Source organism: Sus scrofa, chromosome 2 (assembly GCF_054392235.1).
Source record: "Sus scrofa isolate SSC_HxYL_T2T_F1_AM1 chromosome 2, Sscrofa_HxYL_maternal_Yorkshire_Landrace_v2.0, whole genome shotgun sequence".
Lineage (NCBI taxonomy): Eukaryota > Metazoa > Chordata > Mammalia > Artiodactyla > Suidae > Sus > Sus scrofa.
This window is the reverse complement of record NC_139384.1, coordinates 50341233-50355563: the sequence shown is the minus strand read 5'-3', so window position 1 is coordinate 50355563 and position 14331 is coordinate 50341233. Positions and strand designations below refer to the sequence as shown.

Genomic DNA, 14331 nt, shown 5'->3' with positions numbered 1-14331 from the left:
GCTGAGAGCCTGAGTCGCTGGACCGGAGGTTAGGAATGGGGTGGGATTGGGAGGAGTGGGGGTTTCATGACGCTGACGTAGCACAATCAGCAGATGTGTGAGCAGTGGGTTTCAACATCTGGTGCCCCCCTGCTGACCCGGTCTGTGGGAGGCGAGGCCATGTTCCCCTTTTTCCCTCTGCTCCACAGGTGTCCCTCCCAAAGTTACCTCCCCTGTTGGTTGGGATGCCTGTGTCAGATAGTGAAGAACTAATTGGGGTCTAGGGTGCAGGCACAGAGGAGGGGATTGGGAGGCTCTTGCAGGCCCACCCCTGGGGAGTCAGGCCAAGTTTGACTTGGGGTTCCTATTTCACTAGCCAAGGACTCTGGCCTCTTGGGATGCTGAGGTTCCTCCAGGTCATCTCAGGGTCTTTGTCCTGGCCACAACATGTTGCCATGGTAACTTGATTCCTTGGCTTTCATCAGAGCCCCTCTATGCTCCTGTCCCAGGTTCTGTGTCATGGCACAGGTAGGTGGGAATGCCTCGCTCTGGTCCTGCCATGGCTACAGGAGCTGGGAACAGATCCCAGGCCTGTGGTTGTTCTCACCAAGGCCTGTCTTCTCCCTCAGAGCATCTCTGAGCATCTTCTGAGCTGGTGCAGAAGGGACTCTGGGTATAGTATATAAACTCTAGAAATTGGAGGCCATGGATGGACGTGGGAGAACTGGACACCATTTGGTTCAGGAGCCCTGACTTTACTCTCCAGGTGTCTAGCCAAGTTCTATAGCATTTGCCTAAGCTGGAAGTTGATCTGTCTACACTGAACTACTTAAATTAACATTCTTCTCTTGCTCCCAGAGGAATGGCAAGTCCTCTGTTTTCTTGTCCCTGTATAAGTCTGCATCTTTCTTAAGACACACAAGGTGCTGAGGGAATGTTTGTTGAATGACTGACTGACCTTCTTCCTCAGGGATTCCTGCTGATCTCCAGACTTCTTTCTGTGACTACTGCCGGGAGAGTAAAGTTTCTCCTCAGGAAACCCTGCCTCTGGGCTCCCAGCTGTGGCCATCTTGCTCCCCCCAGGAGAGCATCCCTCCTGGACCCTACCTCTACTGGCCCATGCACATGCAGGCTTGGTCTGACCTCAGTAGGAGGGAGCTTGTTTGCCAGGTGGTTGAAGTGGACAGATACACATCACACTGGTCTTTGATGCGAAGTTGACCCTCTTTAGAAGCAGTGAACAAGCATCGCCTGACCTTTTCTTCTGGTCCACAGCCTTTCCCACCTCCACGCTTGGAAAGATTCCTATAGGATTCCCCAGCCTTCTCTCATGTTGCTGCTTCCCTTTTTACTGTCCCACCTCCATCTAGGATCCAGCCTCTCTTCAGTTCCCCAGGCCTGAAGATGGGGCCCCAATTCACCACTGGCTTTATCTTCATTTAGTGCTCCTTTTCAGCTCTGCCTACTTTATTATAGTCCTGACCCCATTTTTCTCTCTCATCTTCATTCTCACCAGCTCCCTACAAATCTGCCTCTGCCATCCACTCACTCACCGGGGACCTCCTACCCTGCAAGGCCCCTCCCAGCAGCCCTGGGCCAGGTGGCTGTCATCCCGGGGGTGTCTGCCCCTTGGCCAGGTCCCCACACTCCTGCGTGTGGCATCCGCACCAAGGGCTGCCTTCGTAGTACAATATCCACACTTGTCCATCACCTGGTCCTCGCAAGGGTGCTTGTGGCCTGTTTTGAAGAGGGGGTATTTCTGAAATCTCTCACTTCATTCATCCACACCTTCAGGGAGGGAGTGTACCTGTGATGTAAGAACAGGTCTGAGAAAGGAAAGAGAATAACAGGAGCCCCAGCCTGAAGGCCATGACCTGACAAAGGGGCCAGCGCTGGATTCGATTTAGGTGACATGGTTCAGATGTGGACATATTAGAATTTCTGGGAAATCATGGCTGTTAGGAAAATGGACACTAGGTCACTGTTTGTAGGTGAGGCTGTGCCTTCTAAGACCTTTATAAATGCTCCTGCTGATGTCCAAGATGCACTTTGCCATATGCTGTGGTTTGTACCATCCTGACTTAATTAGGGATAGGAATTCCCATTCACTGAGCACGTCCCGGTTCCCAGGCATCAGGCTGGGGAGTTCACATACACGGTCTCATTTGCTCTTCCCATGAGTCTGTGCAGGAGATTTTGATATTCTCATTTTACAAAGAAGACTACGGAAACTCTGAGACGTTCCATAACTTGCCCAAGTTGACATAATCAGTAAACAGCAGAGATGGAATATGACCTGTTGATCTCACTGACCCCAAGGCCCGAGTTGGTCTTACAGGCTGGTTCCCTGCCCCCACGCCCCAGCCCAAGGGATTTGCACTTTCAGTATCACCTTTTGGGAAAGATAGTCTTTTCGTCTTTGTAGCCACACAAGGAGCAGCTTTGTCTCTGGGTGACGTCCAAGAGTTCATGGCCAGGGTCCCTCTAGTCCTAGTCCTCCAAGCTCAGGGTTCTCCCCCACCCCACCCCACCCCCCGCCCCAGCAGGGAAGTGTAACAATTCACACTCCAAGAGCAGGGCAGGGCCCTGAGCAGCCCTCAGCCTGTAGAGAGCAGGGATAAACCGAGAACGATTGAAGAGTCAGACCAGGCATCTGGTTCTTTTTTGGACTCATTTGACCACTCACCACAGCATTGCTGGACCCCTGTAGCTTAGCTTAGTCCATTATAAAATTACTCTTATTGACTCTTCTGTGTTTTACTTTTTATTCAAAGTTATCAGAAGAAGCAGCCCTAGGAAATGAGCTTCTGTATCTGCTGCAAGATCGCTATTGAGTTCACTGCTCATTATGACACAATGTTCTCTATCAAAATTCCTCTGTCAGACAGTTCTTTGAGAATTTACTGCCAGGAAAAAATTGCCTCCCCAAGGAATTTCTGTGCTTCCTTCTTTCTGATAAAGGAAAGCCCTGTAATATATCACATTTCCCTTTTGCTTTGGATGCCAGGAAGCTCAACGCCAAATTTGATCCTTCATCACAACTCTCTTAATGCTCACAGATGGCTGATTTGGTTCCTCTTTATTCCCTTGGCCCTGATTTTCTATTTCTGTTTTGATTAGCCTCTCTGCAAACCCACCCCAAGTCCTTTGGTGAAGAAGCGGGTGTGAATCCTTGGCCTTCCGAGCGGCAGGCTGTGACACCATGCTCTTGTTCTTTCCCCCAGGACTACATCGACACAGAGATGCTGCTGTGCGCAGAGAACGTGAACCAGGACAACCTGCTTTCCTACGCACGCGAAGCTGCAGACTTTGCCACCAATTACCAGCTGCCGTCTTTAGACTTCGCCATGAACCATTACGGACAGCCCGACGTGGCCATGTTCGACTTCACGTCCATGTACGCCTCCGAGAACGCGGCCCTGGTGCGCGAGCGACAGTCACACCAGCTGCTCGTGGCCCTGGTGGGCGACAGCTTGCTTGAGGTACCACCTGCCTTTGGAGCCCCCTCCTTGCTGCTGCGACACAGATCCCCACACGACTCTTCTAACTGGCAGTGTGCGTCGTCCTGCAGCCCCAGAAAAGGACAGGCTCTTTGCCAACTGGCAGGACTCGGCTGAGCCCATCCTGGCCTCGGAGCCTGCCCTTGGATGAAGTTCAGAGGAGCAATGCTGCCTGGGTACAAGCAGGAGAGCTTTCTCTTGCCCCTCTGAATTCTTCTGAACTGAATTTGTGGTTGAACTACAAAATGAAGCAGCCCCTGTCTCAACTTCATGGGCCAATCTTCTTGGAGCGTATAGATCCTTAGCTGAGCCAAGACTTCTTCCTCCAGGGAGATCTCTGTGGCCTTTGAGCCTAGAGATCTTATAGGAGCAAGAAAGGAGTGTGGGCCCCCAAATCTAGTTTCCATCCATGGCCTCCCTGCTCAGACTATTTCCCAGAAAATCTGCAGATGCGAGGTTTCTTAGATTAAATGAATGCTTTCAGAAGGGATAAATTTTTATCTTAATGTAAGCACTGACCAAAAAATGCGGATGTATTTATCCCAAGTTAGCATCAAATTTCAAACCATGCTTTGTGTGCACACGGAACAGTTTAGTTAGAACTTAGCTTTGGTGAATCAAGGCTTGCTCACCACGGTGTGCAGACCATAACCTCAGCTCCTTGCTTAAGCACCCAGCACTCCCTCTGCTTCTGTCGCAGGCCTCCCTCGCAGCTTTCTCTCACGCTGTTCCCCTCCTGTGCTTTCTGCTGCACCCGAACCATATGAGATGTTTTTCCATCAGGCTTCATCATTTTCCTGCCACCAAGACTTTGCCCACACTGGAGATCAGAATCCTGGAGTTCCTGTCGTGGCTCATTGGTTAACGAATCCAACTAGGAACCATGAGGTTGTGGGTTCGATCCCTGGCCTTGCTCAGTGGGTTAAGGATCTGGTGTTGCCATAAGCGGTGGTGTAGGTTGCAGACACGGCTCAGATCCTGCGTTGCTGTGGCTGTGGTGTAGGCCAGCAGCTGTAGCTCTGATTAGATCCCTAGCCTGGGAACCTCCATATGCCATGGGTGTGGCCCTAGAAAAAGACAAAAAAAAAAAAAAGATCAGAATCCTTAAAAATCTTTAAAATCAGCATGAATGCCATTCTTTTTTGAATTTTTAAATTTATTTTGAATTTTTTGTCTTTTTTGGGCTGCACCTGCAGCATGTGGAGGTTCCCAGGCTAGGGGTCGAATCGGAGCTGTAGCTACTGGCCTATACCACAGCCACAGCAACAACAGATCCAAGCCGTATCTGTGACCTATATCAGTTCACAGCACTGCCAGATCCTTAACCCCCCAGTGAGGCTAGGGATCGAACCCGCATCTTCATGGATGCTAGTCGGGTTCATTAACCACTGAGCCACAACAGGAACTCCACGACTGCAGTTCTTTTCTGAAGCTTTCCCTGATTTCAGTCTCCCTTCCCTAGGGTGAAAATTTGCCTCTGCCTTTTTGAGCCCCCGAGGCAGTCTTATGATTCCTATGTCATAGCACCTTTGCCTCTGACTTTGTGCGACAGCCATTTGTGTCTGTGGTGAATCCTAGTGGGCTGCCCTGTCACCTTTCTGTCCTCCCCCCACCCCCGACGCCGTGCCTCACACAGGTCTGGCAATCTCCGAGTGCTGGAAAGAAGGGGATGGCAGGCTGGGAATCACTCGAGTCAACCAGAACGTTGCATGTTTCCTTTGCAGCCATTCTGGCCCATGGGCACTGGCTGTGCCCGCGGCTTCCTGGCCGCCTTCGACACGGCATGGATGGTGAAGAGCTGGGACCAGGGCACTCCTCCCCTGGAGCTGCTGGCCGAAAGGTGACTATTGACAGCAGGACCCTTAGCTGGGAGCAGGGCCGGGTCAAAACTCAAGCAGGAGAGGGAGCGAGGCTGCATAAACCTGGGGCCTCTGTCCTCTTTCGTCCGCCTTCCCCCCATGTGGCCTCATTTGATCACTGGGGTCCCTGAGGAAACTTCCTCCATCGTGACCTACCTCTGTCAGCGACTTTCCCTGGGAGCCAGGCCCTTAAGCACTGGATACCAAAGAGAATCACCATCTGGTACCCACAAGTCGGGGTCCTTGGCACTGCTGAGACCCTGAGGAGCCAGAAGAGGTCGAGGGGAAGCTTCCATTGCAGCACTGAGCCTGATCCTAGTGGGAGCTGATCTCCTAGGTCGCTTCTGCTGCTGAGATCCTGGACCTCCACCCAGACCCCTGCTGCTGGCCACGTGGCTGTGACAGCTGGGGAACCAGGAGAAGTCAGAGCTGGCGGGAGGGGAGAGGCCTCTGCTGGGCTTGGGTGTGGAGATTTGTGGTCACGGGGGACCAGCCCCAGGAGGCAGCGTGGCTGAGGGGTGGTTAAAACAAAACTGCAGGTTGCTGGGCTGCCAGTTCTGAGTCCCTGCCCTCTGCCCAGTGGGGGAGGCCAGCATCCCTGCCTCCCAGACTCCCTCCTGCTTCCTCTCAGCCCTGTTGCCCCTGTCCTGCTTTGCAGATCTCAGGAACCAGGAGGGCCAGGAATTGCTGGGAAGGGTTATACAAACACATCTAAAAAGCTCTTGAAAACAAGGGAAGGGGGGACAGGGGGAGGGGTGGGGACCAAGGCCCAAGGCTACAAGAGCAATCTTTGACTCCTGGGCTCCGCTTCACTCCAGAGAAAGTCTTTACCGGCTCTTACCTCAGACAACCCCAGAGAACATCAACAAGAACTTTGAGCAGTACACGTTGGACCCCGGGACACGGTACCCAAACCTCAACTCAAACTGTGTGAGGCCCCATCAGGTAAGGCCCTCCGTGGAGTCCCATCTGGGGCACCGTGCACAGAGCAGTGGGAAGAGGTAGGGCACCTAGACTCTTGGTACATCCTTGGGCCTGAGGCCACTAATGACCCTTGGCTTAAAGGGGGGACAATTCCTCTCTCTAGCAAAGCTACAGAGTCAAGTCAGCATCTCTCTAAGCCCACAGACGAGAAATAGACCCCATGTAAGCGTATGTCCACACACGGATGTGAATTTACATGTGTTTATCACTGAGCATATGCTTGCTGCGCCTACCTCTTAAATAAGCTACTTGATCAAATATCAAGTCCTTTGCACTCCAGGCCCTAGAGTCTAGTCCCATTGACTTAGAGCCACACAACCTCCTACCTCTTCAATCAATAACGCAAAGGTATGGGTGTTCCTGTTGTGGCGCAGCAGAAACAAATCCGACTAGGAACCATGAGGTTGCGGAAACAAATCCGACTAGGAACCATGAGGTTGCAGGTTCGATCCCTGGCCTCGCTCAGTGGGTTAAAGAGCCAGCGTTGCCGTGAGCGGTGGTGTAGGTCGCAGATGCGGCTCAGATCCTACATTGCTGTGGCTGTGGCGTAGGCTGCCAGCTGTAGCTCCGATTGAACCTCTAGCCTGGGAACCTCTGTATGCCACGGATGCGGCCCTAGAAAGCAAAAAAAAGAGAAAGGTGTGAATTTAAAAAATTAACCAATTACACATATTACACTTGAGTTCTCTCACATTTGGGTGGATAACAGATCCCCAGCTCTGTCTCAGGCAGCTTGGGTGCCCTGGCGGAAGGCCATGCCCTCCCGCTAGAGGAGGAAAGGTTAGCCAACCATGATGTTGATGAGAGGATGGGGTGGGTTCAGAGGTTCTGCAACTAGGATTTGGGGGAAAACTGGTGGGCAGCTGTGTGGTCCCTCTCGCCCCCAGGTGAAGCATTTGTACATCACTAAGGAGCTGCACCAGTGCCCTCTCGAGAGGCTAGGCTCAGTGAGGAGATCTGTCGGCCTCTCCAGGCGGGGTAAGTGGGCCTCTTGGGATCCCAACTCTGCAGGGAGGACTGTTATGTTGTTGGCGGGGCACAAGCCTTGCATCCATCCTGGCTCTGCTCCGATGACCTGTGTGACCTTGGCCAGGTGACTCTCCTTTCTACACTTGAGTTTTCTCATCTGTAAAACTGGGGCAACCACAGTACCAACCACAGGGTCCTCGTGTGGATTAGAGGCGAGTGCTTGGCACATTAAAGTGAACTGACATCACTTCCCTGGCACTAGCTTTTCTTTTCCTGTTTCCGGTATGGAGGTCTCATCTCCCCAGCTAGATAGCAAGCTTCCCTCTTTTCCTGATCTTCCAGGGCCTGGCACAGCACTGGGCACAAGGCTGGTTGGTGGTCAGCGGCAGAGGGAAGGGATGACTAAATGACTAACTTCCCAGCATCCATCCAGCTGTGTTCATATCACCATCCTGCTGAAAGATGCACCTGCCCAGGCCTTATGTATTGCCTGCCATTGGGCAAACTCTGCCTCACCAGCCACTCCTCCCTGCCCTCATATCCATGTGCCCTGCTGCTCCCAGCTCATAATAAATCATCCCACATAACATGGCAGGTTTTTGCCACGGCACAGTCCTCTTTTCCTGGAGATCTCCTTCTGCCTGACAAGTTCCTAGATACTCATCCAGAAGCACCTCCACCATGACCCTTTCTTTGGCGAGTTCCCCTGCCTTGGCAGACTCAGGCAAACCTGCTCATATGCTCCCCCGGCATCTGCTTTCTCTGGCATTGTCACCCACTTCCACGTCTGTCTTCCCCACGGGATGAGCATGTTGTTGGCAGAGTCCGTGTCATCCTTACCACTGTGGTCCAAGCCTCTAACTGGGATCTGGCCAGAGGGGGTCTTTACTGCAGGAAAGCACTCTTCCTGCCCCAGCATCCTGCCCTCCTGGATGCTCTCAACAGGGCCCCCTCAGGGGGGCTGCATCTGTGCCCACCGCCCCTCTCAGTGCTGTTCCCCCTCGAATCCACCCCTGGTGGCAGTCAGAGGGGGTCCCTGGGGGACCTGCTGAATTTCCCCCAAGTGCTTCACTGCGTGTCTGTCTCCTCTTGCTGCAGAGTCAGACATCCGGCCCAGCAAGCTCTTAACCTGGTGCCAGCAGCAGACTGAGGGCTACCAGCATGTCAACGTCACTGACCTGACCACGTCCTGGAGGAGTGGCCTGGCCCTGTGTGCCATCATCCACCGCTTCCGGCCTGAGCTGATGTGAGTCTGGGGCCTGGCTGGATCTGCCCAGCCCCTCGTGGCCCCAGGGGCCCCTGGAGCCAAGGGAGATCAGGGCTGTTCTAGATATAGAATCTTCAGGACTTGGTTCAATGTTTCTTTTTCTTTTGTTTGGTTGTTTGGTTGGTTATTTCTTTTTGCATCCTTTTTTTTTTTTTTTTTTTTTTGTCTTTTGTCCTTTTAGGGCCATACCCGCAGCATATGGAGGTCTAATTGGAGCTGTTGCCTACACCACAGCCACAGCAATGCAGGATCCGAGCTGCGTCTGTGACCTACACCGCAGCTCACGGCAATGACGGCTCCTTAACCCACTGAGCGAGGCCAGGGATCGAACCCGCAACATCGTGGTTCCTAGTCGGATTCCTTAACCACTGAGCCACAACGGGAACTCCATATGTTGCATTTAAATAAACTACAGTGTAACCTCATGCCTGTGAGCACATTCATCCAGAAAGCTGAGCAGAAACCTAGTAAAGGTTTTCATTTGGTACCTTGAGGAAGTGAAGTTGCCTTGAGAAGGGGACAGGGCTCTCACTTGTTACTTTGTATGTTTTGTTTTGTTTTGTTTTTGACTTTTTACGGCCGAACTCCCGGCATATGGAGATTCCCAGGCTAGGGGTTAAATTAGAGCTGTAGTCACCGGCCTACACCACAGCCACAGCGACGCAGGATTCAAGCCACGTCTGTAACCTACACCACAGCTCACAGCAACACTGGCTCCTTAACCCACTGAGCGAGGGCAGGGATTGAACCTGCATCCTCACGGGTATTAGTCAGATTCATTTCCGATGAGCCACAAAAGGAACTCTACTTTGTATGTTATAACTTGATTCTTTTATTTACAAGAAGCCCGTATTACTACTGTAATTCAACAGAAAAGAACATAAAGCAAGTATTTAAAACTCAAGTAGCTCATAGATTTTCCAGTCATTTTATAATTGTTTCAGCATAGGTAGCAGTGACATTCTCGTGGCCCAGATTTGATTTGGTCCCACTCTGAGGACAGGATTGGCATCTTCTGGCTGAGAGCGCCCCCCTCCCCCCGCCTCCCGAAAGGTGGGGAGCAGTGGTGGCAGAGGGATTGGAGCGGGGGCAGCATCACCCACTGTGCTCCTTACAGCTAAGTTTGCTCAGCTCTTCACACCTCTCTGTCCCCTCCCTGAACCGTCCCCTTGTTCTGATTCTCCAGCAACTTTGATGCTTTGAACGAAGATGATGCTGTGGAGAACAACCAGCTGGCATTTGATGTGGCTGAGCGCGAGTTTGGCATCCCGCCAGTGACCACGGGTAAAGAGATGGCATCAGCCCAGGAACCCGACAAGCTCAGCATGGTCCTGTACCTCTCCAAGTTTTATGAGCTCTTCCGGGGCACCCCGCTGAGGCCTGTGGGTAAGGACCGGCTTTCAGACGAGGCTTTGCTGACCCTTGAGCCCTATCTGCCCTGCACCCACATCCGGCTGCTCTTCACCCTGGTGTCCTTTTCTGGGGCTGACCCATGCCATCCTTTGCCTTTGAGGCCAAGCAGGGGTGGACCACATCCACCCAGACCCACGTGTGTAAGTGGGTCCTATGTGGCAGGTGCCACGTGGAGCTGGTCTGCATCTGCCCTCGTCCCCGGGAGGTTACTGACAGAGCAGCCTCCTACACAGGCCACCGACAGCTTCAGCTGGAAGTGAGGGGATTATCTGGATTCTTTTGGGGAGGGACTTTATCTCAGTGACATCTCTCCCTTGGGGGAGCAGTGGCAGGAGCTGAATCTCTGTCTTACTTTTATTGCCTAACAGATTCTTGGCGCAAAAACTACAGAGAGAATGCTGACCTCAGCCTGGCCAAATCATCCATGTCTCACAACTATCTCAACCTCACGTTTCCAAGAAAGAGGACTCCACGAGTAAGTTTTAGGCTGGGTTTTATTGAATTTCTCCCTGCCCATGGGTGCACTGGTGGGAACAGAAGTGCTGTGCCCCGGGTCTGCTGATGCTGATAAATTGCACATGTCAAGCGCTCACGGAAGACTTGAGCGGGACTCGGTCAAGTTCCCCTGCACCATGTAGCTTCAAAGCCTTTATCGTGGTTGTAGGAAGGGCAGGGTCGAGAGCCAAGAGGACAGGTTGGTGAGTATTTGTGAAAGTACGTCCGAGGAGGAGTAGGGAGGAGACCAGCTCTCACTTTGTTAAGCAGTTTAGATCAGGAACATGATGGCCATTCAGTAGCAGAGGCAGATGGTGAGGCTACAATTGCACATTCTGTTCTGTTCTTTTTTTTTTTTAATTCATTCATCCAACACATGTTTATTGGGCCCAACTTTATGCCAACTTTAAGGCTGAGTGTTTTGTTTCTTTTTGATGAGGGGAGCAAATACACAGAGCTGTGTAAAATATGGACCTTTCCTTTGAGGACCTCCTAAAAAAGAGGTTCCCAAACTTTCTCAACTTGTGGCACCCTAGTGTCTCTCCTGCTTTTTTTTTTTTTTTTTTTTTTTTTTTTTTTTGCTTTTTAGGGCCACACCTGGAGCATATGGAAGTTCCCAGGCTAGGGGTCAAATCAGAGCTCCTGCTGCCAGCCTACATCATAGCCACAGCAATGCGAGATCCAAGCCACTTTTTCAACCTACCCCACAGCTCACAGCAATGCCAGCTCCTTAACCCATGGAGCGAGACCAGGGATCGAACCCCTATCCTCATGGATACTAGTCGGATTCATTTCCACTGCCCCACAGTGGAAACTCCCACCCTAATGTCTTAGTAATTTTTTTCACACTGCCCTCAGATCAAAAGAAATACCTTAAAGGAGTTCCCACTGTGGTGCAGTGGGTTAAGAGTCCAACTGCAGCGATTCAGGTCAGTACAGAGGTATAGGTTCAATTCCCGGCCCAGTGCAGTGGGTTAAAGGATCTGGTGTTACTGCAGCTGTGGTGTAGGTTTCAGCTACGGCTTAGATTCAGTTCCTAGCCCAGGAGCTTCCATATGAAATGGATGTGGCCATAAAATTAGAAAGGAAGGAAGGAAGGAAGAAAGACAGACAGACACAGAGAAATAAAGAAAGACAGACCTTAAAGTTTCATTTGTGGAGTGGTTATATCCAAATCACTTGGTAGTGGTATTTTGCAACGTCTGTGACAGACATCACCAAGCTTCCCTAGAAAATTTAAAATGTCTTGCAGCTCCTCTGTGAATTGACTATGGTGCCATGGTGCACCGTTTGGAAACCACAGCCCTAGTGAGAAATGATAGTTTTACGTGAATGGTGGCATCTCCATGGAAGGCATAACACAAGTTACCTTGTTTGATGGGCCCTTTTCGCAGATAAAAAAAGCATAGGCCCTGGAGTTCCCTTAGTGGCTCAGTGGAAATGAATCCAACTAGTAACCCTGAGGTTGCAGGTTAAGGATCCAGTGTTGCTGTGAGTTGTGGCATAGGTCGCAGATGTGGCTCCGATCCCGAATTGCTGTGACTGTGGTGTAGGCCAGCAGCTACAGCTCTGAGTGGACCCCTAATGTAGGAACTTCCATATGCTGCAGGTGCAGCCCTAAAAACCAAAAAAAAAAAAAAAAAAAAAGAATGTCCAGAGATGGGCTGCAGGGGCTCGCACAGAGCTCACCTTCCCTCCCCTTCTTTGGCGGAGGGCTGCAGGCCTCTGCAGGCATCTCATTGTCTCTGGGCTGCCAACAGGCTCTTAACCACTGGCCAGTCATGCCTGGTCCTGCTGGCCTTTCCACCCAGGATGGGGCTAGGGCTGCATGATCTCCTTTCTTTCCCTGGGCTGTGGGATCAGTGGTCACTTTTTCCACTGAGGGTGGCGCTCTCTGGAATGTTGCAGTGGTTGTGCTGATGTCAGGAGCTGGGTCCTTCGTGCTCTGCACGCCCTGTCTAAGGAGGGACAGGCTGGGGGGCTGGGGCTGGGGAGCGAGAGTGTGGGGTCTGAAAGGCTGAGATGCACCCACTGCTCTGTCCCCCTCTGCTCCCCGAGCTGCCCCCTCAGAGGTGCTGCAGGAGGCCCCATAACCAGCAGAGGTCACCCTGAGCATAAGTTGTGGGCTTGGCCCACCCCAGCCTAGCAGCTTTGCCTCTGAAAACCGAGGACCCCTGCTTTGGGCTCCTCCATCCCAGTCAAGCCACTGCTGCCTTTCTGGAAGCTCTGAGCCAGACATGCACCACTTTCTCCATTTACCCAGTTTGCTCCTACCCCTTAGCCCATAGCTGGGAACTGGAGAGGAATGTTTCAACCTTTCACTCACCACACCTCTGTTTACAGAGTGATTGAATCGAAATAGCCTGGCCAGCCCTGGCCCAGGAGGTGGGAATAGTCCAAAGGCAGCTGTCATCCAGGCCCTCCAGGCCCCCTGGGGGCTGCCAAGGCCTCGCTCTGCCTCACCCTGGCTCTGTTAGCAAGGGCAGCAGGGATGTATGGGCTCTGCCCAGCCCAGCCCTGGCTCATCCGGGCCCACGTCCAGGCTCCTCCAGGGCATGCTCCTTGGGTGCCCGTCTTGACAGTGGTTCACATCCACAGATCTACTCCCTCACACAGTCCCATTGAATGTCTAAAGTTTGCCCCGCTCCTCAGATGGTAGAGAGGTTGAGTCATTGAAGTAAGTGCTGCATGTGGGCCTTAGTTGCTCCATCCTTAGTCCTCAAACGGAGGGAGTGTGTCCTCTGGATGGGTTGGTGGATTCGTAAGCCCACTGAGTCATATTCTGGCCTGATCCTGAAACACTCCAGCATACTCTCCACCACTCAACACCAGCGTGATAGTCAGCTCACATATAAAGTAGTTTCGCCCCCTTTTCCCATGTGGCTTCTTGTATCTGGATCCTTTTTTATTTTACTTTTATTTTTATTTTTTGCTTTTTAGGGCCACACCCACATGGGATATGGAAGTTCCCAGGCTAGGGGTCGAATCGGAGCTACAGCTGCCCACTCACACCACAGCCACAGCAAAGCCAGATCTGAGCCGCATCTGCAACCTACACCACAGCTCACAGCAATGCAGATCCCTAACCCTCTGAGCGAGGCCAGGGATCGAACCTGCGTCCTCAGGGATAAGAGTTGGATTCGTTTCCTCTGCACCCCTGGATCCTTTTTTTAGTTTAGGGAATTGATTTGCCATTCTCTTTGGTCTGGACCTTGTCTCACGGGCAAAGAGGACTGGGTCCGCTGCAGTTTCCCCTGGACACGCACAGAGGATGTCTGCCCAGGAGACGGCAAGCTGCTCACACAGCAGCTTCTGCAATCACACCCAGAAGATATCAGTGCAATTAGACACAAAGCCCTCACTGGGCTGGCTCAGGTGCCCCTCTGGATGAGAGGTGCAGGCTAGGCTATGCTTATGTGATTATGTACACCAGAGCCCACACGATCTGTGAGGACAGGTGCATCTGTGGTCACCCTCGCCCCCTCCCCATCCCTCGTCACTGCCCCCCCCACCACCACTAACTTTAGAGGAGCATCTTGGTACAGGGACTGAGTGGCCCATGGTCCACATTTGTTTACAACGTGGTGCCTTAATCTGGAGAGGGTTTACCGTTTCTCTCCTGAGTGGGTCTTCACAATCTCGCTCCCTCCAGGTTTTCAGTGTTGGTGTTAAATTCTTCTTCCCTCCTTAATCTTACTTCCCTGATAACATCCAAATTCCAGCAAAAGATAACAACTTCGGACAAGCTGAAGACATTCCCCTCCATCCAGGAACTTGTTTACTTTTGGAGAGAATAATGTTCCCATTCCTTGCCAAGAGGGTTGTGTCTCTGGTGAGTGGTAACCTACCAGGGGATGGTTAGCGC

The 14331-nt window shown here is 52.0% G+C and overlaps 1 protein-coding gene across 39 annotated transcripts in view; it reads left to right on the top strand.

Annotated features, from left to right (window-relative positions):
* The window catches only part of MICAL2 (microtubule associated monooxygenase, calponin and LIM domain containing 2), a 256472-nt gene that overhangs the window by 120356 nt on the left and 121785 nt on the right, over positions 1–14331 (top strand). For all 39 annotated transcript variants that reach the window (XM_085011985.1, XM_085011976.1, XM_085011971.1 and 36 more), the window contains 7 exons: positions 3204–3461; positions 5204–5319; positions 6157–6283; positions 7210–7300; positions 8390–8537; positions 9745–9944; positions 10340–10446. In XM_085011985.1, the coding sequence (XP_084868111.1) occupies positions 3204–3461; positions 5204–5319; positions 6157–6283; positions 7210–7300; positions 8390–8537; positions 9745–9944; positions 10340–10446 (1047 nt within the window). The remainder of the gene's footprint in view (positions 1–3203; positions 3462–5203; positions 5320–6156; positions 6284–7209; positions 7301–8389; positions 8538–9744; positions 9945–10339; positions 10447–14331) is intronic.